Source organism: Genypterus blacodes, unplaced genomic scaffold (genome assembly GCF_046128005.1).
Source record: "Genypterus blacodes isolate CSIRO-AG114 ecotype Tasmania unplaced genomic scaffold, CSIRO-AGI_Gbla_v1 ptg000156l_1, whole genome shotgun sequence".
In the NCBI taxonomy this organism is placed as follows: Eukaryota; Metazoa; Chordata; class Actinopteri; order Ophidiiformes; family Ophidiidae; genus Genypterus; species Genypterus blacodes.
Genome location: NW_027466957.1, coordinates 565,074 through 591,176, shown reverse-complemented (window position 1 = coordinate 591,176; position 26,103 = coordinate 565,074). Strand labels below are relative to the sequence as shown.

At 43.8% G+C, this 26,103-nt stretch overlaps 1 protein-coding gene across 1 annotated transcript in view; it reads left to right on the top strand.

The window, feature by feature from the left end:
- The window catches only part of spryd3 (SPRY domain containing 3), a 32,475-nt gene extending 6,503 nt beyond the window's left edge, over positions 1-25,972 (top strand). The window contains exons 7-11 of the mRNA XM_076167158.1: positions 7,755-7,904; positions 14,529-14,586; positions 20,935-21,054; positions 21,657-21,796; positions 23,276-25,972. Coding sequence (XP_076023273.1) covers positions 7,755-7,904; positions 14,529-14,586; positions 20,935-21,054; positions 21,657-21,796; positions 23,276-23,410 — 603 coding nt within the window. The 3' untranslated portion in view covers positions 23,411-25,972. The remainder of the gene's footprint in view (positions 1-7,754; positions 7,905-14,528; positions 14,587-20,934; positions 21,055-21,656; positions 21,797-23,275) is intronic.
- Positions 25,973-26,103: the final 131 nt, after the last annotated feature.

Here is a 26,103-nt window from a genome sequence, read left to right as displayed (position 1 = left end):
GTTTTTCATCTCCACTCTCTCGCTCTCTTTCTTGTTTTTTTTCTCTTGAGAAACATACCGTCAGCCTTCAGCTGCTTGGATTAAGAGGGCGACGCTCCTCAGACTGATAAGGGTGTACAGTTTTCTTAAAGTTTATTTCTGTTTCCAGCCATAGCTGTAATGAGGAGTTTGGTTTGGGCTGGTATAGAAACAAAAGAGAAAACTAAGGGGAAATAAGAGGTTTGTTTTGAAGGCTGTAAAACTTTAAGTATCAGGATTAGTACAATGTAAGACTCCTTTAATGGCAGCATATTATGTCAACCGCGAGGTGGTCTCACTCCATCTTTTTGTAGGTTTTGACCTCTAATTCACTTCATTGGGTTTGATTAACCAATGCAGAAACTGTCTCAGTTTGCCTCCACTTTTCCAAGTGTCTATTATGGATCTATTTTAATGACAGAACTCTGTCTCCTCTGACATACTTCAGTTTTCTCCATCCAAACTAAAGTCGTGGATTTCAATAGTGGTTTAGCTGTCAGGCTTGTGCATGTGATGTATATTCTGAGGGATATGAAAATATTTTTCCTCCTGTTACGTATTGCTGTGCAACAGATATTTCCAGTCTTAGTGGTTTCCGATAAGTTGGGGATCTATCGTTGAGTTGCCACAGCTGAACTCCACCTCTCCGGCTGTGTGTGGTTTGAAACTCAAGATGTGGTTTCACCCGGCATCACCTTGCTAACATTTGGTTAAAACATTGGAATATTTCTGAATTAGTGTGGATAATCATTGTTTCTACTGTTCATTATAAAGGGAGGGGGGTTACAGTCAACGTAAAGATTGCTGGAACACAAACTTTCTTTATGAAGCAGATTGAAGGATTGCAACGCTGCAGAATGCAGGACACACTTGTGATGGTGGTGGTGGTGACTTCTTCATGGCCAAATCTTTGCCTTCTATTCTTTAAAAAAAGAAAACCACTCATATGAAGGCCATTTGTACAGGGTAATGAATACTCTTTCTTCATGCTCATATTTGAGGGGAAAAGTGAAGTAAATGGGTGAATTTTAATTTAATGCCTGTGCCCTTGGGAGCTCTGTTTTGCTCATAAAGAGTTCCGCTGGCAGCTTGATATGTGGTGAAAGCAAGTGTGTTATTATATAAAATGTAAACATAAAATTGCAAAGTCTGCCAGAACAGTAGATGTCCTCAGTGTTTCTAACTTTAATGAAAATGCGTCTCCAGTGTGATCACAACAATGCATACAGTGTTCTATGGGCCCGGGGCTGAACAGTATTAAGGAAGAAAGATACTAATAAATTGACGGTAATTAAGGGCAGACGGTTGAAAATGTACAGCTACTGCAAAAATACAAGAGGCCTTTTAAATGTCAAAAACATCACAAAATGTGTTTTAACAATTATGTTTTATAAATATTCACTCTTGGATTGTAAGAAAGCTGGCTGAATCTGTGGACTTATACACAATCCTCTCTGTGTTGTGGCTGGGATTGGCCTATGTGTAGCATCTTTAAGAAAATAATTTGGTCGATTACATAATACGGCGAAACGGCTTCTTGGAATCTGAGCTCTTTTAAACGAAGCCACTCAGACTGTTCAAAGATTTGAATAACATGTTACTTTACTCTCCCGTCAAGGCTTTTGTTCAACACCAATAAAATCGCTGTCCCCAGCCGCTTAACTTGTTTGTTTGCTTAAGATTTCCCAATGATTGCTTTGCTGCGTACACGTTAGGGAAGATTAATTCTCTTTACCTTTGTCACGACTGCGGGTAAAATGTGTCTTTGGCAAACAGAACATATTTGATCATCTATCCATACTCCTGCTCCGCTGTTTTTCTTCAGGGGAGACATTTGGCCGGCACCTCGACTGCATATCTGATAACCAGCCTCCAACCCTCTGTCTCCTTTTGTCACAGCAGTCGTTATGCCCACCAACGTAATCCCCTCAACTGCGGATGAGCGGGTGGGCACGTAAATGGATGGCGCCTGAGTCTCTTGTTAGCACTTTATCCCAAGTACACCGACACGCCCTCTTTGCCTGTATCTTGAGTTTCTGCCCCCTTCTCTCTCCACCAGTGCACTTGAATTCCCCCATGAAGGTTTGGAATTGTTTTGAAATGTTTGTTTTTCCTGTGGTTTAGTTCTATTCTGTTATCCTTAAGATTTGAGTTCAAATTGATGTGCTAGTACCATGTAATCTACAGTGTCTCCTAGTTGTCCCATTTTATGTGAAGTTATGTGTGTTGGCACCACATCACTGTCATTATCAAGATTGTAATAGTCATCATGGCCCTGTTCTCATTGTACCTTTTTCCAATTTAGAGACAGCTGCAGTACCAACGCCCCTCTAAGGTTGCCTGCTTCCTTCCTTCCTTTGAGAACAATAGTCTAATGACTTCCAACATAACACTGCTCTTGCATCTAATGGATAAAAGTTCACAACTTTCCCATCAAGCCGTAGTTGCAACCAGCCAAGTCTGACAGCGTCCCCATAACCATCACCTCGACCTCTGAACCCAAGAGCTTGAGAAAAAAGGAAGTCAGGTCAGACTTCTTCCAACAGAGTTGACAGTCTTCCTGGAAGCAGCTGTGCCACAAAGGGGAGTCCATGTGGGAAACCTTTTGTTCAAATTTGACCAAACGTTTCATGTTGTCCAATTATCTCCAAACTCACACCAGTGAGTGAGTGAGTGAGTGATTAGTGAGCTCTCCATACATGGTGTCCATACTACTGAGAGCCTCTTGTTTACAACCTTTGGCAAGATATGGTATGAACGTTAAGGATGGAATCTGTTGGGTCCAAACTCACACCAGTGACTTGAAGTACTAGGCTGTCCTAGAAATGATAGTTTTGTTTGACCTTGGCTCAGATTGAGGAAGTTCAAGAGAAATTTCTGGTCCATGGTGGCACAGCTGTTGTTTTTTTTATTTAATCATACTTTAAGCATTGTCCAACTACTCAAAGTTCACATTAGGGCTTTGAAGCAGTACATGTTGCTTTTTACAGAGTGTCCATATGTGAAGCCTTTTGTAAGAGGTGAGCAAAGAGTGTGTTGTCATTGAGGTGTGTTGTGAATGATGTGTTTCTGTGTGAGTGTGTGCACGTGTTGGGACATTTTCTGTATGCAGCTCAATATAACATCAGCAGGACAATAGAGGAATTTTATCTAGGTCATGTAAGTTTATAGAAACCTGTTCGATTTCTTTGAACCAACGTGCAAAGCTAGTTTCTCTGTTTCGTAGGTCCCGATACTTTGAGAGTAGACGAAGAACTGCGAGGAAACTGATTCCTGGTGGATTCTGTTGCTTGATATGTTTGGACCTTGGATGAGGACAGATGGGTTTTCCTCAAAGTCCCTGCTGAAGTTTGACCTGCTTGAGAATGCTGCTTCTAAATAGTTTCTGATCCTTAATCAGCACCCTGCCAGGAGACTCTTTTCTCTGTTTTACATGGTTTGCTTCTAGTGTTTGTCCACACTTCACATTTTCCGAAATTGTTAGACAAACCTTGCAGCTGCCAGCTTGTACCCAGTGTTCTCTGTTTTATAGAGATTTGTAATATAGTGAAAATCCTAGTGTGTGTGTAATGTGGCCTTTCCAGATATTGCACATTTGGCCTGGGTGGAAGCAATTTGTGGTTACAGTATTTCGGGGCTTAGTTACTGGACATAGGTGTTAGTTTGGATTGTCATGGAGACGTGGATTGCTTTAAAACCCAACACCTTCACATTCCCTGAGTACCGCACTTGTTTCAACAAGAACTGACATAGAATAATTAAGCACCACGAAGCATAATAATTGAATGCTCTCTTCTATACGTCTCTATGGTACCATTCCGCTCATACCCAATACAAACAAAGCTTATACTTTCTCTGAAACCAGAAACCTCTCTGTAAAACTAAGTCTTATGCCTTTATAAATCAGTAGTTGTAACAGTCTGTGTGCTTATTCATATGAGCCACACTTTCCTTTTGGCAACATTATCCAGGTAGTAGTGATCCTAATATGGTTTCAGATATAGATTGTGTTTGTTTGTACTTTGTTGGTCTTGGGAAAACTTCTTGAGTTCCTTGCAAGAGGTGTGTGTGAAAGTGGTGAATACAGTAAGCAGTTGTTGTTGTTGTGCAAGTTATACTCATAGCCACTTAGGATGCATCAGGAAGGGATGAAGCCATCGATGGGACATTTCAGGATATAGTGGAGAAGGACCATCATTCTGGGGGTGTATTTGCTGCCTTAGCTGTTGTCCTCCATTGTGGTTAACCAGAAATCATTGAAGCATGCCACAATAGAATCCAGACTAAATCTCAGAGCCCATTGTGAGATGGTACAAGAACCACACACTCTTGATGTGTTTTGTAGCTTTGTATTCACTGACCTTGAGAAGCATTTCCCATCATCAGGGGAATGGCAATTGCAGAAGACCTGTGCATAGCACGGGTAGATGCTGCTAGTGGGGATAATAAGTAGAGTGTATTAAAAGGTGATGAAAAGCGGCAAGTGATGAGGTGTCAGTGGAAGTGAGTGACTCAGAAGGCAAAGTAAATGCTGTCTGTTGTTTTTTGGATGTTGTTTAGCAAAATAAGATGCGGTTGCATAGTATTCAGATGTTATTAAAGTTATTACCTAGTTTGTCATACCAATTGAATCACTGTCGGAACACAAACACACAGTGTCTCGCAGAATTGTAAATACATAGTTGCTGGTGGGTGGGGCTGTTTCCTTAAGGCATGCCTCAGGTATCCAGGCTACTATCATCTTGTCTCCAAACCATAAATACTCACTCACCTGACTCCACCCCACTTACGGTGTCAGTGCCATGGGAATTACAGGTTGTGTTTTGGTTTTTGCACTTTGTTTGGACGCTTAGTCCTTCTTTGAACTTCCAAACCCAGTTAAACAAAGTCAATCCTCCAACAAGAGCTTGTAAAATCACATGCCATATTACATGCTTAAACAAGACAGACAAGACTTTGTCATGAGTGATGATTTGCTCTGGGTGCAGTTCCTCAGAATCACACGAACATACATTCAGGCACAAATAGTAACTGTAACTACAAATATGGGAATGTGGTGCTTGAGGTGTAACTTAAGGTTGTGACCTTAAGCTTATTTTAATTGCTTAAGTGAAAGGGCCATTGTAGTGTTGTCATTGTAATAACAACAAAACTGAGAGAAGACATTCAGTACAATCATCACCTGTGAGTGGATGGCCAATAAAAAGGCAGCAATGACAGAGTGGCTGCAAACAACTGTCCCGTTCTGGCAATGGTGTTGTATCACTCCATCAAGATATTGGTTTTGGACAAGGCTGCAAGAAAATGTGGCTGAAGTGTGATTTAGCTACTTGGAGATGAATTACAAGGTACAGATCAACTAATTTAATTCAGTCATAAGTCGATGAATTGGATTGATCTTTCTTCACACTGTAAAGTGCGATGGTAAACAAGAAGGGCCACTCTCTGGATGTTACATCCGTTTCCTGGGCAGCAGCTCAACAAAACATGGTCTTTAGCACCACCATTACTATTCTCCCCACTCAGAATCATGAGGAGGAGCAACAGAGATTGTCAGCAATCTCAGTGAAGCATGTCTTGCTCAAGGCAATGTCTCTATTTATCTGCTTCATGTCTCTGCCTCTCCATTACTCAGCAGCACAAATAAAGGTATGCATTAATCATCTCTTTAAAACTCTTTCCTCTTTTTCCTAAAAGAAACGAATGCAAATAGAGTTGGCGAAAGAGACCTAAGAAACATGAAGAAGGCAGGAGCCAACAGGTCGAAGGGCAAGGGGGACACCGGGGTACTTATGGATGAGCTGCATCCTTTTTCCCTGCTAATAGGTCTCTGTTTCTGCAAACAAGGAGTGGTACAGCACCTCAGAGTAGCCACTGTTACTTGCAGGTGATGAATGATGGTTGCAGATGTTTTGCAACAGGAATAAACTGCTCACCTCTAAACACGCTGAAATTCATTTGATTGTGGTAATCAAAAGCGTCGGTCATTTGAAACGGAGATTGCCTTTTGGAGTAAGTGCGTACAATACTGGTATTCTGGTGTAATCAAGCCTGGGTCTTGATATATGATTAGACCCATGACTGGTGTTCAATGTTGTAATTTGATTGTAAACGATGCAAAGTATAACGCCTCTGCAGATTTGATTGGAGCTTTTGTTCGGTCAGTAAGCTTGTTGCTGTGCAAGTTATTCTCAAGCTGTGCAAAGTATTCCCAACACTGTTACTGACATTCTACACGCTCTTGTGTTAACCCTCTCATACAGGCTGAAAGTTTTCACCATATGATGAATTGATTTGTAATTGGAGGTGGTTGGTCTTGAGGCGGCTGTAGTTTGTGGAAATCTCTGGTGTGCCATCTTAAAATGTTTCGAGTTAACTGTGGTTTGTTTCAGTGAAGGTTTTTCATCACTCAGAAAAACGCTTTTTTAACATTTCTGCAAAACATCTTGGAAAAAGACTCATTTCAAATAAATGAGCATTACCAGTAATAACAGAGATTCATCTAAATCATTTAGTTGTTACAAAATCATATAGATACTCGCTGTGTCTATCTGCAAGCAAAGGATTGTGTGATGAATTAATCCATTGGGAGCCCCGAGGCTTCATCTGCACCTATTTATAACAAACACAACCTCTAATGGTTGTGTTTTTCTTTGTGTAATCATGTCTAATAGAGTTGCACAGGTTGTAAACAAGTAGCTACTTTTCTATGCAACTAGTGTGCTCCTTCATCAAGCTCCTAATCTGAAGTGAAACTTTTCACCGGCCTCAGCTGCATTTCCAGTTATTTCCAGTCTGATGGATCACCAGGCAACAGGCAATAACAAAAAGCGAAAAATGGTAATAACTTAATTGAGACACTTGACTTTGTTTTATTTCGATGTTGAATAGCTGCTCCCACCAGGTGTGCCCTTCATGTGCCTAGCTACTGGAACATAGCATACCCAGGTGGTGTTACACACACACACTCTCATGCAAACACGCATGCACACAAAGGCTTTATACCGATGTAATTATGTCCACCCCCACCTTGTCTTTCATCCTAGCCTTTCAACCTGGGGGTGTAGTATTCTCCATTACAAATATATGCACACATCCACACACGTGCACTCACATGGCGTGGAAACTCTGCGTAGCCTAAAGGCTTTGTGGTTGCCTAGCTGCCCACCTACTCACCTGGACCCACCCATCTTCACTTGTTTGGATGCCTAAGACCAAAATAGACTTTAAAAGATTGCAATATAATCATGCACATGCAATCTCCGGCAGCTGTTCCTGCTTGTAAGGAAGTCACTTTGGGTGGTTCAAAGTGGTTCTTACTGGGTTTGAACCGTCAATCTATCATTGTGCCCACTTGCTGAGGACGCACTTGCAAAACTTGCGTGGTTAAGTCTGGAGCAACATGAACCCTAAGATCCTGCCTGAGCTTGATCTACTGCATCCCCCCTCTTAGTCTTTGTCTAAACTTTTCTACTGTGTAACTAAAGATTCTGACTATGGATAGCGTGTCATGGGCTTGAGAATCAAACAACAAACGGTAGCATGGCATACTAATCACACTGTTTACCACCTTATTAGTGTAAGGTGATAGTGGCTCTCACCCTTACACATCTCGGCTGGGTGAGCTGTACATCAGCAGTGATTGTCTCCAGTTAGTAGGACCATAGATCTTTATAAACATGTGAAGCTTCATCAATTTCTCTCTCTCTCCCTCCTCTCTTTATCCCTCTCTCCAGCTCTTAGAGTACGTCGGCAAGGGAAAGAGCATCATGGACGTAGGTTTGGCCCAGGCCCGCCTGCCACTCACCACTCGATGTCACTACTATGAAGTGGAGATTGTTGACGCTGGGGAGAAGTGCTACATTGCCCTGGGCCTGGCAAGAAGGGTGAGTTTCCTAAGAAAAGACAACACTGATTAAAAAATTACATTTCTTTTGTATGGACTGTTACTGTCTGCGTTCCAATTTGTAACCTTACCCGTATGTGTCCGGCATAACAGGTTGCATTCGCCTCACAATGCATTTTACAAGGTGTAAGGGAATCCTTGAGGGTCATACAATAAATGCTTTATAATGTCATTGGCCTAATTTTGAAGTAGCATCACTGTTGTCCTTCAAGCAGTCTCCCCAGGATTTCACTTTTTTCTTACCATCGAAACCAATGAGTTTGCTGCGATACTTACCTGAATTTTGCAGCAGGTTTTGACTTTTTTTTCTCCACTTTTACACTTTTTATATAAAATCCCAGAATTTAAATCAATGTACATGACAAACACAAACAATATGGATAGAATAACCCTTATTTTCTTTACTAGGCATTACAATTTCCGACACATCATCAGCATTCCAATCATCGACGTTTGCTAGTTTAAACAAAAAGATTTAACTAGATCTATTGGTAAGCCAATGTTAACAAAAGCTAGCCGTAGTTAAACATTCCAGTACAGCATCATAATCAGTTTATACAACGGGGAAGAAACCCCCAGGTATCACAATAATGCGGTGAATATGCAGTTAAATGGGGGATTATGCAGAATCACAGAAAAATGTGGCGTTGCGTTCGAATTTGCATTGAATTTTGCTATTGTGTGATCCAGAAGAGCTGGAGGGACCATTGTGACTGTATATATCAAAGATCACATCCTGATTGGCTGAGCACATGCATGCATTTTTCAGTGTGTCAGCCAATAGGCCTTTGTAGTGGCAAAGCCTGTGTGAAGTACTGGTAGTAAGTATAATGTCATTAGCTTTGTTTTCTTTGCCATTATCCAGAAGCTTAGCCTCTCTCTTTGGATCTAATGGCCTACTTTAGGTAGATGAAACACCACCAAGAGGAAAAAACAATTAGAGGAATTTTTAACACCTCTCATTTCTTTTTCCAAAGAATGCACATGCGGTTCCCATTTCAACTTTATCACTACAACAGACTATTAGCATTTTAACCTGCTTTGAGGAATGAAGCTGAAAAACAACCGAGCTGAGTGGGTGACCAATGAGACTGAAGAGATGAGTAAAGGGAATGGCAGCGGTATCGGGAAGAACGTTTTAAGATACTTTTGAAAAGGGCATAGAAGTATAGGTTGCGATAATGAAGGTTGAAGCAGCTGGTGAGGCCAGATGTACAGCATTTTGAATCCTAGTTACTGAGCCTACAAAGAACATAATACAGCCTTTATGAACTCTTTACACTCTGATACCTGGATTGTCGCAGAAGGTCAGTTTAACCAAAATGTATTCTTTTCTTTGACTTCCAAAAACATTTCTCCGACCGTATGGGTTTAATGTTCTCATACTCATAAATTTAGCCCTGAAAGTGTTATGAATGTGAAATATTAGTTACTGCCAAAGCCAAGGCCCATGGAGAGCAGCCAGCTCTCTCGCTCTCTCTCTCTCTCTCTCTCTCCCCCTCCCTCCCTCCCTCCCTCTCCCAGGGTCAAAATAAAAGATTCAACTCCTTTCGGCACTTCGTAGAACATGAACATAGGAATGCACGGCCACACAAGGTTCACTCACATTAGGTATGATGTCTTCTGTTTGTCTCACACAGGACTGTTTCAGTGTTATAGAACCATGCAAGTATCAAATGGAGATCCGAGCAACAGCAAGAACACTTTGTCCTATTCACTGTTACTCTTTTCTTTTTTTTCCCACTTTTTATTTTCACTGAATATAGATTGCAAGGTCACTGTTAAAGCCTTTTCACCATGACATCGTTTACGGTCATTTACTAACACGACTACAACAATAGCCTGTGACGGAGGGAAATGAGGCGACGCATGTGTACACACATGTGTGCCAGGGAATCAGACACACTCGCAGAGACAGTGCTCCCACGGGTGCGGAAGACGCTGAGTGGTGATGACTTGAGTCTTATTACCTCCCCCTCAGTCAGAATTCTTGTCTCCTTTCTTTTGCGCCACTATTCCCCTCACTGCATCTGGGATTCATTATAAAGACATTAAGCTAAAGGCCAGGAGAGGTGATAAAGCAGCAAATTGAAGGCCTTGGGTAATGACTGTTTACTTAACAGCAGTCTCAAGTTTGCATGCTGGTCTTTTTTCGTGTAGCATCCCGTAGTCAGAAAGCAGGCCTGGATAAAAACACAAATCCACTCATTAATATCCTGCAGTTCCATGCAGACTGAAGGAACCGTCTCTCCCTCTCGGTTTCTGTTTGTTATGATTGACGCAACTGTGTCTTCTAGTTTTCAAGATTTTGTAACAAAACAAATCTCATTGATGTGTCTCTCCTCCCCTCTGCCTGCTGTTCTGTGTATGATAGTCGTAGTGGTGGCAACATCACAGGTCACTTGTTGACATTAGTCTTTGTATCCTTCTTTATTATAGTCATGTTTTTTGATGTAGCATAAATTGTTGTGCTTCACATAATTGGAAACCATAGCAGCTGATATTTTTCTGAATCAGTATCCTCCATAACACACTGGAACAGTACAAACCCCTGTTGTTCAACCAAACGTCATTTCAGTCCATTCAACTTATCCAAAGATACTAAATATACCAGGCTGGATTTTGGGGGAAGTGTATATAAAAGATTACAGGGCATGTAGACTGTTTTCTGTTTGACGTCACGATGTGACCATTCAAAATGTCACACGGGGAAATGAAGGTTAAAAATAATTGAGCTGGTAAAAAGTTGAAAACAACAAATACATTTTGAATGCCCCCAGGACGCTGTGGCCTGTATCCTGTGCCACAGAGGAGTCCGGAAAAATGCACGCTATGTGTTTGCGGGCTTGTTTCCGTAAGGTAAATAATGTTGTGGCTGTGTGTGTATATATGTAATCTTAGATCTGTTATGACCCCACTGTCATTCCAAGGCCTGATATGACCTCTCGCTTTCCATGTTATTCCTGTGAAGATAAGTGATGAATGTACAGCATGTATATGCTTGGTAGCACAGCTGTTTTGCATCCTGTACACACAGCGGTTGCTAGGATGTAGGACAAAGGAAGATCTCGACTTAGTTTGAAACAGAGCGGGTTGGGCGGGGGAGATTTAGAAGCATAATGTGGGCATATCGAGGGTTGAACAGTAGTAAAGGTAGATGTAGGTAGATGGGAATGCGGAAGGGGAGATGTTGAAATAACACAGGAAAGAAATTCAGGGAAAGAAAGGGAAACATTTAAATGGAAGCATGATAAACACAGGGAGGATGGTGAAGTGGAGGACAGGGGAATTGGAGGGATTTCTTCTTTTTTAAGATAGATTGGTGTGATGGGGGAGTGAACCGATGGACGTTTGCACCAGCAGTGTCTCTGAATCAATTACTAAATGGTGATCTTCTAGGGTCTCTGTCGTGCTCGTGTAAAATGGACAAAGTCACAGAGCTACACACGCATATCGGCACAAACTCGCACACATGAAAGAAAAACACCCTGGAGAAAAGAATGGTAGTATTTCCTCTGTTCTGTTCTGGACCAGGTCCTGGGAACGGCTCCCTTCCTCTTCCTCCAGTGATGCAGCAGTCTCAGCGACTTGGAGACTGTGAACATGTTTATTCTAACTACATTTAGGATTTAACAAAGAACATGTCCCTGTGCCAAGCCCTCGAAAGAAGCCATAAAATGCACAGTAGCGCACAAACAATGCTGCAAGAACGACACGTAACATGGAGCTCTTCCTCATCTTGTCACTCTGTTCAATAACCAAAGAAAGGTTTTAGACATTCGTGTCAAGAAAGGTCATGTTGATCCACGAATAATGTAATGAACATGCACAAACACATGCATGCAGATAGGCAACTCTCATTCCAGCCAGATCAACAGCTAATGTCAGACGGTTGTGGTTTCGTGTCAGGAGCTTGTGGTTTCAGCCCGATGACACCAGGTTAGACAAACAGACCTGCATTATTCCCCCACATAGTCCCTGCCCAGCCCCTATAGGTGAGGTTTTGTGGGCACGCACAGACACACAACTTTCCCTCCCTTCTTGGCCTCTTCCATGCAGTACCTTCAACACACACCCATGCATGCACATCTGTAGTAATCCGCAGCTTTAGTATTATTTTTAGACAGATCTGTGATATGCCAGAGAGATAGATGATGGGTATCTGCCTCCACAGGGTTATCCTCTTAGCCCGCACCTTTCTTGTCTTACTCCTTCAGACTTGTTTACTCTGCCACAGTGTGGAAATGCAGGCTGCTCTGATGACACCGATGTAGCAGCTGCAGATCTGATATTGCAGGCCTCTGCTCTGCTCTGCTGTGCTGTGGACACAACACCACAGTTTGTTGTGCTTGGAAGCAGCTTGAATTGTACTGATAGCTTCTGCAGGCCGGCAGCCTAGTGACCATGTTTCAGACGTTTTACATGTGGTATGCTGAAGAGGTGATGATGATGATGATGAAGGCAGAAGAGTGTGGGTATGATTTAGTCACTCCACCACTAATTGAAGAGCGGGATCATGGTGTTACTTCTTAGGTTAAGGTTGTGTTTAGTGTGATAGTGATAGTGTATCCTGCCTCTCACTCGATGCCCCTGTGAGGTTGTCTCCAGGCCCCCATGACCCGGCTCAGGATCAGTGTGTATAGAGAATGGACAGATGGATGGATGGCTAGACTCTGTAGGTGCAGTTTGGTCCAGATGCTTCTCTTCTCTTAAGTGACACATGCCAGCACAGTTTAGGCTGTAAGAAATCACCTTGGCAGTGAGAGAAGTGTAAGGATTAACAATATATTTTACACCTCTAAAGTGTTGAGTCAGAGGTGTAGACATGGAGACTATTCCCTTCCCCTGTGTGCCGCAATTGATGTTAAATGAGTGCAGTGAATTAGCTGTCATGTTTTACCATTACTGCATGTAGAAGTGGCAGGATGACATTGGACAGGAACACACACAGTCTTCATTATTATTCATTAATGAACACCCAAAATGATTGGCAAAGCATAGAATCCCAATCCCTCTCTTCTCTTTGTGAACATTTGCACAAATGTTCTGAAATATGTCCTTAAGTAAAACTGTCAGATGAAGCTTCTAACTCTTAACAAGAGAAGCCAATGATTGTACTTATGAGGTTATTGTATGTTGTGTTAAGTATGATCGGCCTGCCTCTTTCTTTCTCTCTGACTGTTGAGTAAATGTTTTGAATTAGAGATGATGGACACAACAATTATCAAGAACACGGCTATGAAAATAGGCAAACAGTTTGATACATATATCAGACACAAGTCTGCGGTTACATGGAAGCGCTATAAATCCAGCCTCATCTCTGTAGTTATTCTTAATATTGTCTTATTGCAGTGTGTACCACTAAACTGATCAGATCAGTGTCTGGGAATCATCAATCAGGGAGCTAACCCCAAGACTTTCCTCTTGTCTTGGTGGGGATGCAGCCCACATCATGCCAGTCAGCCAGAGGAATCCTCAGGCTTGTGGTTGAGACGAGGGGAGAGAGGAGCAGACTTGGCGGATCAACGGGTTTTAGGCTTGGAGCAGTAGCTGCATTCCTCCATGTCTTTCTGTCTTCCTCTGCTACTGTCTCACTCTGTCCTTTTCCCTCTCCCTCTTTCCCTCCATCCATCTCTATTTCCTGTTCCTCGTGCCCCAATGGGGTTGTCAGACAGGAATTCTGATGTTTCCCTGATGACCTGGCCTCAGACGCTGCACTCTTGTCTGCCTGGCCTGACCCAGCTGCCTGTCTGAAGCGTTCCTATCCATTACTCATTCCTCTTCTTAACACAGGTGCTAATAGCGAAAATTCCATCAATGTTGTTTTCTTTTTGAGTCATGTTTTGTCTCTGGTGTCAGTGTGGGTCATCCACACTGGCAACTCTTTTGTTTGACTGGAGACCCATTTCTTTTCACAGTGACTCACAGTGACGTAGTTTCCTGACAGATGAAAGAGGAGCACACTGTCATTGCCCCTTTCCTTCTTCCTCTATTGTTCAGTACTGTATTCTGTTGCAATGGAGGTGTAGCCAGGAGGACAGATAAAACTGTCTGGTAATTATCACTGAGTCAGGCTCTGATCTTATTCTAATGTTGGCACCGTGTTTATTTCTGTTGGCATGGTGAAAGAACCTCAATAAGAAATCCTTGCACGTCTTCATATGGGTAACAGGATACAGCACATACATTCTTTTGACATTGCACCATCATATTGCTCTGGCCTGATACATGGCTTTGCTCCACACATGTCAGGATGTGACTTAGCTGGGTGTGAGGACGTGTCGTGACATTGTGTTCTGTCTTGACATTAATTTTCAGAATTATACAGATCTTGGGGGAATGGACATTTAGTGCCATCTCTTGATTATTGAGTTGAACTGCCAGGACTGTTTATGGGAGACTGATCGCCCAATTTGATTCAATGCTATGCAAAACTATGTGCTATGGATTTTGTGCCTGATTTCACTCAGCCCTACAGGCCATTATAGATGTGGATAGGTTTTCTTTATTTTGCAACCAGTGGAATTGCCATCTATCTTGACGGTTGTACTCAATCTGTTAATCAGAGAACATGTATGTGAAACCTGGGTTTGTGTCTGTGCAGGACTACCCCAAGAACAGACACCCGGGCTGGAGCCGAGGATCCGTGGCCTACCATGCAGGTGAGACCACACAGACCCTCTTGTTTTCACCTTCTTCTGGCCTCTCCCTTCCCTTATTCATTGTTAAGAGTTTTCATCACTTTCTGATCTATCTAACCAGAATTTCTCAACTTTTGTCCCCCGATTGCAAGTGGACTTCTCCCTGTAGTTTACATGACATAAGTGACTGATCTACTTCCTGTATAATAATCTATCTGCTGCTTTTAGACAACAACATGCCTGTTTACCATCTTAGCTGGATGTTGAGGTGCCTAACCCAGACAGAGATCAAGGAGATGTAATAGATAAAATAGAGAAAAGGCAGATGAAACGGTGACAGGGAGGGTTCATATCTTCATCTCTCATTCTGCGGTGGTTTCGGTTATCTAAACTTCTCTTAAACTGATGGAGCAAGCAAACAAAAACACAAGAAAGTGGAGTCAAAGTTATCTCTTTATGCGTCCATGCACGTTCAGCCCTTGTTGTTTGTGACGACAGGCCCGTGGACATTATCTCTACAGGCATCTTCGCAAAAACCCCCACAGTTCCCGTTCCGGGTCTCAGCACCCCGGCACTATCGGTGCTTAGAGATTAGCTATCAAATGCTTGCAGCCCTGATATGAGATCAGCAGGAGCTACGTATGACACCGCTGCTAGTGCAAGCTACAAAAGGAGGCTGGCTCTTATTCTGACAGTCTATTATCCTACTGTCACTGATAGGATCTTAGTTCTTATCTGACTCAGGCCGTTACCAGCAAATTGGCTTATAGTGGTATTATTTAGCTGTGTTATTCTTTCTCATGAGGGATTTCAATTGTGCTCGCTGAATGATCCACACATCATAAACGGCACATTTTGTCAGTGTGATCTTTGTTTGTTCGCCATGATGTCTACAGTTTTTGTTTTCAGAGCAAAGTCTGTGTGTGTTCTTCAAGGTGACCTCCCAATCAGCTATGAAAACACATTTCCCTGGTCCCTATGCACATTCCATTCATGTTTGGAGTTGATGTTTATAGTCCTAAATCCTCACATCCCAGTACAGAGTCCACCTATACTTAGGATAGATTAATAATTATAATAACAGTTGATGCTGTGCGGCCTGCTGGGGTCTGTGGATGATACCTCATTGCTGAGTGACAGGCCCGGCCAGTCATTCACAAAGGCTCACCATAGCAGTCCCAGAGGTCTAGCGCTGTGGTCTGCCTGGTTTGGCTGCCGTATGCTGGACACCACAGAAATGTGCACGCCCCAGCACAGCTCCCATTAATCTTATTTGTTAGAGACTAAAATGATGTATGTGGTTTTCCATGCTGTGCGTATGAGGTTTGCCTTCCCATGCTTGGGTTAAGGCGCAGGCTCTCATCCAGCCCCTTAAAATCAACAGCCAAGGTTTCTTCTTCATGTCTCCCCCTCACTCCTCCACACATCAGTTTTTTGTTTTTTTTCACAGTACAGCTCAAGAACCTAAAGAATTGCACGCAGATGCACTTTGGCAGGTTGACAAAGGCCCTAATGTATACACACTATTATTTACATTAAGTCACATAACCACAGCAGAATTTGCTTAAAGGGTCAGTTCCCCCAAATAAACATTTTCCCACTTAACCCCCAGTGGTATGGAGCCATGCAGATAGTTTTATGAGCTGAGGTTTACAGATACTTGCCACTGACGCTCGTGAAGTGAAGACAGCCGACAGTTGGGCCTGAGACGCTGCAAACACACGTTGCTGTTCAAATGTAAATGTTCACCGCTTTGTGCACCGACACTGAAATTCCGTTCACTTTCATTCTGTCAGCTTTGTGAAAGGTGTTAGTGTGGCGGAGATTTCAAAACCTCAGCAAATAAAACCTGAAATACCTGCATGACTAGGAGTAAGGGTGGGGGGGGGGGTGTTTCTCTTTGTGGTGCTTCTCCCTCCGACCCTGAACAGGAGAAGCAGGTATAGAGGATGGGTTGGTGGACTGTTGACCCTTGTGACCACTAAGTTAAACTTCAGTGGTTGCTTTTTGTATTTGACCTCGACACGTTCAGGTTTTCTCTGGAGTCTTTCCTCGTCTTCCTAGAGAGCTTTTGGGCGGGTGGGGAATGTTCCGGATGTTGTGGGCCTGTAAAGCCCTTTGACACTTTGGCTCTGATATTGGACTATACAAACAAAGTTGACTTGACTTCACTCAGGTCAAACGGGCGCCATGATATCCTTGTTTGGTCTTGGTTCAGTATAAGCTCATTGATATGTTTTTCCCTTAGTGTTTGTAATGATTGCAATGTGTTTTGTAAAAGCTTTCCAAGCAACCAGTTAATGTAGTTGACATTTTAATGGCAAATGCGTTCGGATAAGGATTAGGAATTTTCTTATTTGATCATTGAACTCATTTTGTGTTAGTCCTTTTTATATGGATTAGTAGTTCCACTTTAATGGAAAGGAAGCACAAAAGCACACCAAGGAATTCTCTACAGCTGTACAAGAGGAGGGGGGGGCAGACTGCAGTAGACAGGTATCAGTTTATTTGTGTTTGCATTGTGAACTGGCCCATTGTGGTCCTCCATCCAGGTGTGTCAGCTTGGTTCAGCTCTGCAGGCCAAAGGGCCAAGAGGCTCTCTGGGTGCCTGTGGGTCCCATCAGGAGCACCCAGTCATTCAGCCAGTGAGTGCTCCTCAGCAGGCCTCATTAACCCCGTCACACCTATAAAACCAGTGAGTCACACGTGCTCTGACTCAACACCCGCAGCCCAACGCTCCACCTTACCACCACGGCCACCATCCATCCATCCATCCATCCCTCCCTCACCGCCATGCCGGAGATAATCGGTCTCAATCTAACTACTGTACTGTGTAGAATTGGCATGGCTTAATCTGATCTCATCTGAGATTCTTTAAATTCCTAGGAAATGAGGAAAAAGTATTTGGGTGACATAATCTCCGACAGAAAAAGAGGAGCCTGTGGAAAGCACTAGACCCTTAGATGTCAGCAGCATGGAGGCGGGCTGTGAGTGTGTAAGTGCCGTACCACGGATGTCGCCATACACAAAGGGGATTGTTTACTAAATCTAACACAAGTTACTCTCAGGGCCACTTAAGTTTGTCGCTCAGTTCTTTTGAATGCAGCGTCTGGAATGATGAGCTGCTGCCGTGTTGTTATTAAACACGACTACACACACACACACACACACACGTATCTGGTAGGAAATGTAGTGCAAAAGTGTTTCTGCGACTGACATGAGCTATTGGCTGAAGACAATGTTTTGGAACCACAATGACAGACTGATCCAACAAGAAGAATGCGTAAGCCAGGAAATATTAGTGAACTGAACATTTGCTGACATCTGACAGCAGCATTAGTTAAGACTTCTTGGAATTATGAAAGATCAATTTGAGATGTTTGGATCATTCTAATACAATCCTGTATGACCAGATACTTAAACAATCCAATATTATTTAGTATATAATAAGCTGTTTCCACTATAACGTACAGATTTACTGTGACTGCTGAAAACCTACAAATACATGTTGAAGGCAGGAGGAGCCGGTAAGAAAAACCTCCAAAAATGAAACCTTGGTTTTCACAAAGAAGTGAACTTAATTCACTGCAAGTCTTTTTTTAAATGGAATCTTTTGTTCTGATCTTCCCTCTGCTGCACTCTTTCCAACTCTAGGTCACTCAGATGTAATCCCTTGAAGCTTCTGTCTGTCCCAAGGATGCATCTGAAGCTAGAATGGGTCCTTGCTTTTGCTGTTGCTGCTCCTAAACTATGGGAGGTTTTGCCTCTTTATTAGGAGAATCATTGACTTCACAGCTCCAAGGGCCTGCGTGACTGAAAACCTTCACAGATTTAACACGTGCGATTGCAATAACACAACACTAGGGGGCTTAATAAGTTACCAAGTGCTGCTTTTGATATATAGCACATAAACCCATGAATATTCATAATGGGATTTCCCACAGTGGATTCCCCCAAGGGCCTAATCTCTGAGTAAATGCTTTATATGTTCTAATGCTAACATTGTATAATTTGTTTAGTCATTGTTTCAGTTCAGGTGTAAATTATGGATCTCAGGATATTGTTTCAAATGAATAATAATCACAGTCTTTGTTTATTACACCTGTAAAGGCCGGTGTGTGTGTGAGTGATAAGGAAGATTAGAATGAACATGGTTACAACTTAAAACCTTTTTACCTCAACTGTAAAGCACTTGATCTAAACCTGGCTCTGAGCTTGCAGGCTGTCGGTAATCGTAAATCAGTTCCACCATCCATTTGTATGAATTAGTGATGTTTTTCCAGGGCAGTGCTCATATCGGTGCCAGCAGATTGAGGTTGGCACACGCTCCATATTTTTAGCAAAGTGCCGCGCCTCCGTGCAGATCTCCATCTTCACATTGGAAATTCCTTCATCACAGCACTTTTTGACAAGTAGAAGCTTATTGTATTCTGTTGTTATTGTAGTATCACCTCTAGGCCCAGCATACCAGGCTTTCCCGGTGTGTGTGTGTGTGTGTGTGTGTGTGTGTGTGTGTGTGTGTGTGTGTGTGTCTGCCTTATTGTAAAGCGTACATCAGTGCCACCATAGAACCTCAACACAGTAACTTCACCACCATAGGTTAACTGCAACAAAGAAGCCTTGCCTGGGTCGCAGCCCAGCGAAGCCAAACCACCGCTTAAGCTGCTCTTCTTCACTGTGAAGCCGGTATAACAAGAGATTATAGAAATGTATCGTTCATATACATAACAGCCGGGGCCTCACAGACAAATGGGCCCTGGAAGTTTATTATCCATCAGCAGCTCAGCACTTTTTTTGCCATGAAATCACGTTGGCAGCTGCAAATGGAATTTATAGTAAACTTTTTAAGCCCATGTGCCAAACTGTCTGTCAAATAGTCTGTGTAAGTCTGTGTCTCTTTCATGTCTGAGGAGTGAGTGAAGTCGGTCCTCCCACACAGATTCTCACCGTGTAGAAGCGTTCTTTCTGTTTTTGTCATTCCTCACCCAGCTGCTCTGAGCGCCGCTATTCCCCTCCCGCCGCCTCACACTCGATCGTACGGCACGTGTTGCTCCAAGGATCGACCTCAGACCGGCTTAGTGGCAGTCACATTAGCCGATGTTATTATCAGCACCTCAGTGTTACCAGCCACCCCTTCCTCCATGAGCTTTATTCAAGCACCAATGCTGCCACACAACTATACACACAACTATTCAGGCCTTGTTACTTGTTTTATGTGGATAAACCTGTGCTACTTTCCCCTTTTTGATATGAGCACAAATTTAACCTTCCCTTCATTTTCAGCCTTTATTCACTTTGCATTCTCATTTCCAATTGATTTGTCAACAAAAACAGATTGATTGCTTGAAACAGAAGTAGTCTCACGCATTTGCCCGCCAGAATGGAGAACGTCCCATTCTACTGTAACAAACACACGGTCATGTGTGTGCTTTGTGTCGTTACAAATGAAATCCATAGGAAATGAGGAAAAAATACGAATGCCAAAATAATAATGGGTGTTTGTTTGATGGATAATTAAAGGTTTATCTCATTGTTTGTATCTAAAATTGTCCAGGTACTTAGGTAAAGTCGCTTCCTGTGTATAGTCGCAGACGCATCTTCCTCTGAGCCTAACTGAAGACTACCCGCCCTTCCTTTGTCAGGTCTGGCTTACCTTTACCATCCTCATCTTCAACTAGTTCAACCCTCCCACCCTTACCTGGTCTTCCACAGCCCATCTTACCTCTTAACTCCAGCCCTTGTCACTCTCCACAGCCTTTCCTTTGCTATTCTTAGTGGTGCCTGTGCCTGCTCGTGTGTCGTCGTGGCTCCTCTTGTTTGCCTAGTGTGTGGTGTTGTGACAAGGGCCCGCACGGGAGCCGTAATGATACAGTGTCTCCGTCTCCCTCCCGATGTTCAGATAGAGATTGTTTAAACAGTATCCTGAGCCGGGGACGGGTCCCATGACAACTCCATAAATATTTACCAGCAGCAGCCACGCCACTGTGCTTAAGGAGAGCCTGTCTGCAGGCTACATCTGCACTGTTTTTCTTTGCTTTTTTTCCCTTTTTTTTCTCTTTAATGGTTGTCTCTTGCAACTGTTGTACGTGTTGTTGTGCTGATTTCCTTTGGTCGGTGTTGATGACTTACTTTGTTTTTACTATAACTACTCTCCCCTTTTTGCATGTCAGGAAATGACAGGTTGTATGTTAGCACTACGGTTTATAACACGTGTAGCACACTGTGGTGAACATGCACTGTGTGTGTGTGTGTGTGTGTGTGTGTGTGTGTGTATGTATGATCATCTGGTGTGTCAGAGCAAACTCAGACTGTAAGAAATGAAGAATGTAATCGTCGATACGCTGAAACCTCCTCTTACTCTCTTGACAGACGACGGGAAGATCTTTCACGGCAGCGGGGTCGGAGATGCTTTTGGCCCTCGGTGCTTCAAAGGTGACATCATGGGCTGCGGCATCATGTTCCCACGAGACTACATCCTGGATGGAGAAGGTGAGGGTACAGGGTTCAGCGCTCCAATTACATTGTCACTCATTAAAGTCTTAAACCTGGCACGACCTGCAGGTCCGTGGGAGGTTTCGCTCTCAGACCTACTTATTGCTAAGCATCAGCCGGTTGCTGCAACGTTCCGTCTTAACAGCGTGTTGTCTTGTGTGGGAAAGAAACGGGACGTGGGCCAAAGTCCCCTGCTCGGAAATGGAGCAGCCAGTGACGGGGTTCTTGTTCCTCTTTTCATGAGAGACAAATCTGGGCTTTCCTGTTCTCAAGTGGTCTTACTTACTTTGAGAACTGCTTTAGGGTCAAACGCCACATCACTGCATCTGAAGTCCGGTAGCATCGGAACTGTCACAATAACAGGAGAACATGTGTCTGAAGCGACCTTCATAAGACCATAAGAGGAAACCAACAGTAGGAACAAACTTCTCAGGATGTGTTGCTGAACCTGAACAGCTGCAAACTGTTTTCCTCTTGTCCGTTCAACATGTGTTCAACCCTGCGCTGCGTTCCACAACACGTTAACGACATCAGGCGGCCGCCCCGCTCACACTAAGGCCTCCTTTCTCACACACACTTTTGCTCTCTGTGGGCCTCAGGTGATTTGGATGACTGGGATCGGCTGGACGTTCATCCAAGACAAGCGGGTGTCCAGAACATTCTGTACCTGAACGACGAAGAGGAGGACGAGGAGGAGGGGGACGAGGCGGAGCAGGGACAGGAGGGCAGGAAGGTCACGGTGAGTCAGAGTGCAGATTTGGACTGAGGAGCCGTTTGAGCCACGCGAGGCGGTGAGAGCTGCAGGTCGGGACAGGTTTCCTGGTCTGCAGCACGGAGAGCAAATCACAGCGGACACACAAGGCAAACATAAATTACCATCAGATGTAGAATGAAGGAAAAACAAATCAACATAAGACAAATGGGCTACGGTGTGACGCGTAGGCCGTACAGATCCAATTGATGAGTTATGACTTTAATTACAGGCTATAAATCTGTCCTTTGAGTAGATATTGTTAATGTGCGTGTTTGAAGAGGGGGAGAAGAGGAGAGATACCACGAGGAATCTTCTTCCCTTCCTCGGTGCCTGTGAGGTACGTAAGCTCTGGTCCTGCATTCCTGCCGGCTTGTTTTGGCAGCGGATCACTTAACTGAAGGGACCTGCTTGTTTTGGAGCGCAGGGTGAAGCTCGGTGGCCGGATAAAGGCTAATGGAAGGTGGAGGCATTAGGCGTGCAGGAGATGGCAGCAGATAATCGGCCCTGGCAGCTCTGCTCTGGTCTGAGGCCTCATCACGTTCGGCTCGGTGAGAAGCCGTATGAAGACGTGCCTCCAACACGCTCAGGACATTTGAACCGTCAATATGTCCGTGAACACAGGGATGTAAATATTACCACCATGGCCACAGTGACAATGATGGGACATAGAGAGAGGTTTTGACCTTAAACATACAAATGTTTTCACGACTCATAGCCGTACTTGAAACTCTCGCAGGAGCTGGGGGGTCAGTGTGTGAGCGAGTGTGTGAGCGAGTGCGAGCCGCCAATCCAAAGATTTGTCAATATTTGTTCAGTTGGGACACGTTGCCCTCAGAGCCGAGCGTGTGTGTGTGTGCGTGTGCGCGCGTGTGCGTGTGTACGTTTACATGCACCGAATCCATACGACAAGATGCCAAAGCTGTACAAACTCCTAAAGCCGGCTGCAGTTTCACTCTGCTGTGTAATTGAATACCAGCTAAGCCTCTCTTCTTCTTCTTCGTCTTTAGAGTGGGTGGTACAGCAAATGTTTGATATGTGACTCAGTCTGATCTATGCAAGATACACACTCCACAGTACTTCACTTGTTGTTTCAGTGTGAAGGTATTTGCTCTCAGACTTGGAGAGAAGCCTTTGGTATTAAGGTTGAAAAGCTGGTCGGTGTTCTCTGGCTGCTCTGCACACGTCTCTTTAGAACAGCTGGATAATGTTTGATCACGCGTTGACTTAGTAGAGACATGTACTGTAAACATCAACTAAGCAGACAGACGCTATCATCTATTTGTTTAATATGATTTCCTAACTACACATTATTCCTGTACCCAGCGAGTGCTCTCACACTGAAGTTTGTGTTGTATAAGTTTTTTTTGTTGCCTGCAGTAATTGTTCTCCTCCCGTGTGTCTGTGGCTTTGCTATTAGCAGCATGTCCGTGTTTGACTCACTGTCACCCCCCTGTGGTCCTGCAGGTGTTCTTCACCAGGAACGGGAAGCTGATGGGTCGCAGGGAGATGGCCGTCCCCCCCGGCGGCCTTTACCCCACCGTGGGGATGCTGAGCAACGGAGAGAAGGTCAAGGTGGATCTGCATCCGCTCAGTGGATGAGCTAAGAACCTGGACTGGAGGTGGGACGCGTTCCGCCCCGGACACCGCTGACCCACGGTAGCCTAAGCATGCTGCTATAAAGCCTCACTCAGTGGAGCAGAACACACTCCGCCCCTCCTGCGCCCCCGTAACCTCATCTTCCTTGACGACGCCGCCGCCGCCCTTGGATTCATTTTTACTCATGGCAACACACAGAAAATGTCTTCCTGGTTGTTTAAACATTGCAGAAGCAGCAGCAGAGCAAAGTGACCCACGGCCCCGCGTAGGTCACAGTGTAGTGTGCCATGTATCTGAAACTCACGGGACACATTTAGAGTCTATGCAATCTGTAACGCCTGTAATCGTCCCTCATCCGTCCGTCCGTCCGTCATCCTCGCTGTCCGGCTCTGAAACCCCTGAGCTCCGGCTTCCACGGCTCTCATGAGCGCTGGCACACTTTCTCCTCTCTCATTCGTCCTGACCGCAGAGCGAAAGCAGAGCGGAGGGCCGACAGTTGTGCCGAGTCACCGTTTATGTTTCAGGGAACAATCTTTCACTCTCACACACACACACACACACGCACACACTTTCTCAATCTCCAACCGTGGGAGAGACTGCCCTCCTGTGAGCCATGTGGGAAACCCCCCCCCCCACACACACACACACACACGTCTCCCGGAGCTGGCCGGGAGCAAACAATGGATCTGGTTTTCCCTTCTTTATTTCTAATCCCCACACATTGGACAGAACTGCTAAAACAATCCGATCGGGATAGCAAACGGACAGATGAATGACTTTTAGTGTGTGTGTGTGTGTGTGTGTGTGTGTGTGTGTGTGTGTGTGTGTGTGTGTGTGTGTGTGTGTGTGTGTGTGTGTGTGTGTGTGTGCGTCAGATATATTTTCTACAAAGGAATTAGGGGGAAAACAGATGCGTATGAATCTTCTACTCGTAAACTTCAGGGAACGTGTGTTTTTTGTACTTGGCACTTTGTAACAGGCGATGTCGGCGTGTGAGGGCGACTTTGAGACTTAAAGGCGGCGGAGAGAATAAGAGGAAGACCTAGGCGGAGTAAAGAACGACCGTCGGGTGAAACAAACACCTCTAACCCAGTCGGCCTCAGACGCAGCAGTAATGGCAGGTGTGTGAGGTCTTATACTGTAACGCATCTTCATCCTTTGTCTTCCCCGCCTTCGTACATCGTTGGTTTTAGTTCATTACTCAAAGTACTGTTTAGATTTGTAACATGAAGGATGATTTTAGGTGGGATTTGTCTTTTTTTTTGCTTCCTTTGCTTTTGTTTCCTCTCTGGATGCTTTCCTCTCGGAAGATGAAGACAACGATGTCGCGTTGCCATGTTTGCTGTCTTGTTTGTGTGTGTGTGTGTGTGTGTGCCTGTCGGTGTGCGTGTTTGCCACACACACACACACACACACACACACACACACACACACACACACACACACACACACACACACACACACACACACACACACACACACACACACACACACACACACACACACCTGTATATGGGATTGCACGCGACTATTCCCAAAAGGATTGATTTGTTATGTCTTGTTGATGGGAGCTGGTTTTCCTCACCAAATTGATTGATTGTGTCTGATTATTGCCTTCACTCTGAGAATGATTGTCTCATCATACTGTATCAGCTAAATCCTCTGGTTGAACACTTTACACATTTTATTTTTCCATTGAAACACACACACACACATATATATATTGTGTACAATCCTTCCAGCTGGTTCTTGGCATGTAGACCAACTGCATCATGACATCACTAGCATACTGCAGACGGTAACGCTAGACGTGCCACCATGTAAACTTTAAAGATCACACACAGGGTTACTAATATATATATATATATGTATATATATATATAAGATATATCCCAAGTCTGCTGGATTGTTTTGTTTTAGCCGTCGTCTTCCTGTAAAACATTTTGCTAGACAGAGCAAAGACTTTTCCTTCTTCCTTATATGGCACTGATGTGATGTCAGCCATGTCTAAGATCAGATCAGGGTATTATTATTATAACGGTCACCTTGACGAACATTTACTCAAGTCTGTCAGTTTACAAAAGATCAGAGCTGAATCTGGTTCAATGTTTGGTAGCTTGCCTCAATCAATCAATCAACCAACCAGGGACTCTTGTAATGTTCTTGCCTTGTTGACTTGCAGCACTGCAATGGCCTTGTTGTTCTTGTATGATCACCAATAAAGATTTGCCATTATGTAGCAAATTTGGCAGCGTTTGTTTGAAAACCCCTACAAAGGCTCATATCACCGCCTTGCTCAATGGCCATGGCAGGAACATTCATTCATTTCACATTGGATCAGAATCAGTAGCCGTCATGTTTTCCCCTAAATGAACACAAACACACACACACACACACTGATGAGGCGTTTTGTATACAATTTATTTCAACAGTAGTAAAGATATTTGGTCCCCTTATAAAACCAACAGGACAACATTCAGATGAAACCCAAACTACAGGAACATACGAGGGAACGTGTGCAGCCGGCTCATTTACATACAAATAGTTTTTAAAAAGTGACGAGATTTATTCTAACTAAATTGTGCCTAACTTAAGTAAAAGCCTTTTTGTAGAAATGGTAAAAAGGATTAAACAGTCTTAACCATGTTTCACACACACACACACACATCTGGGTGATACGACTCTAAACCTGGTGG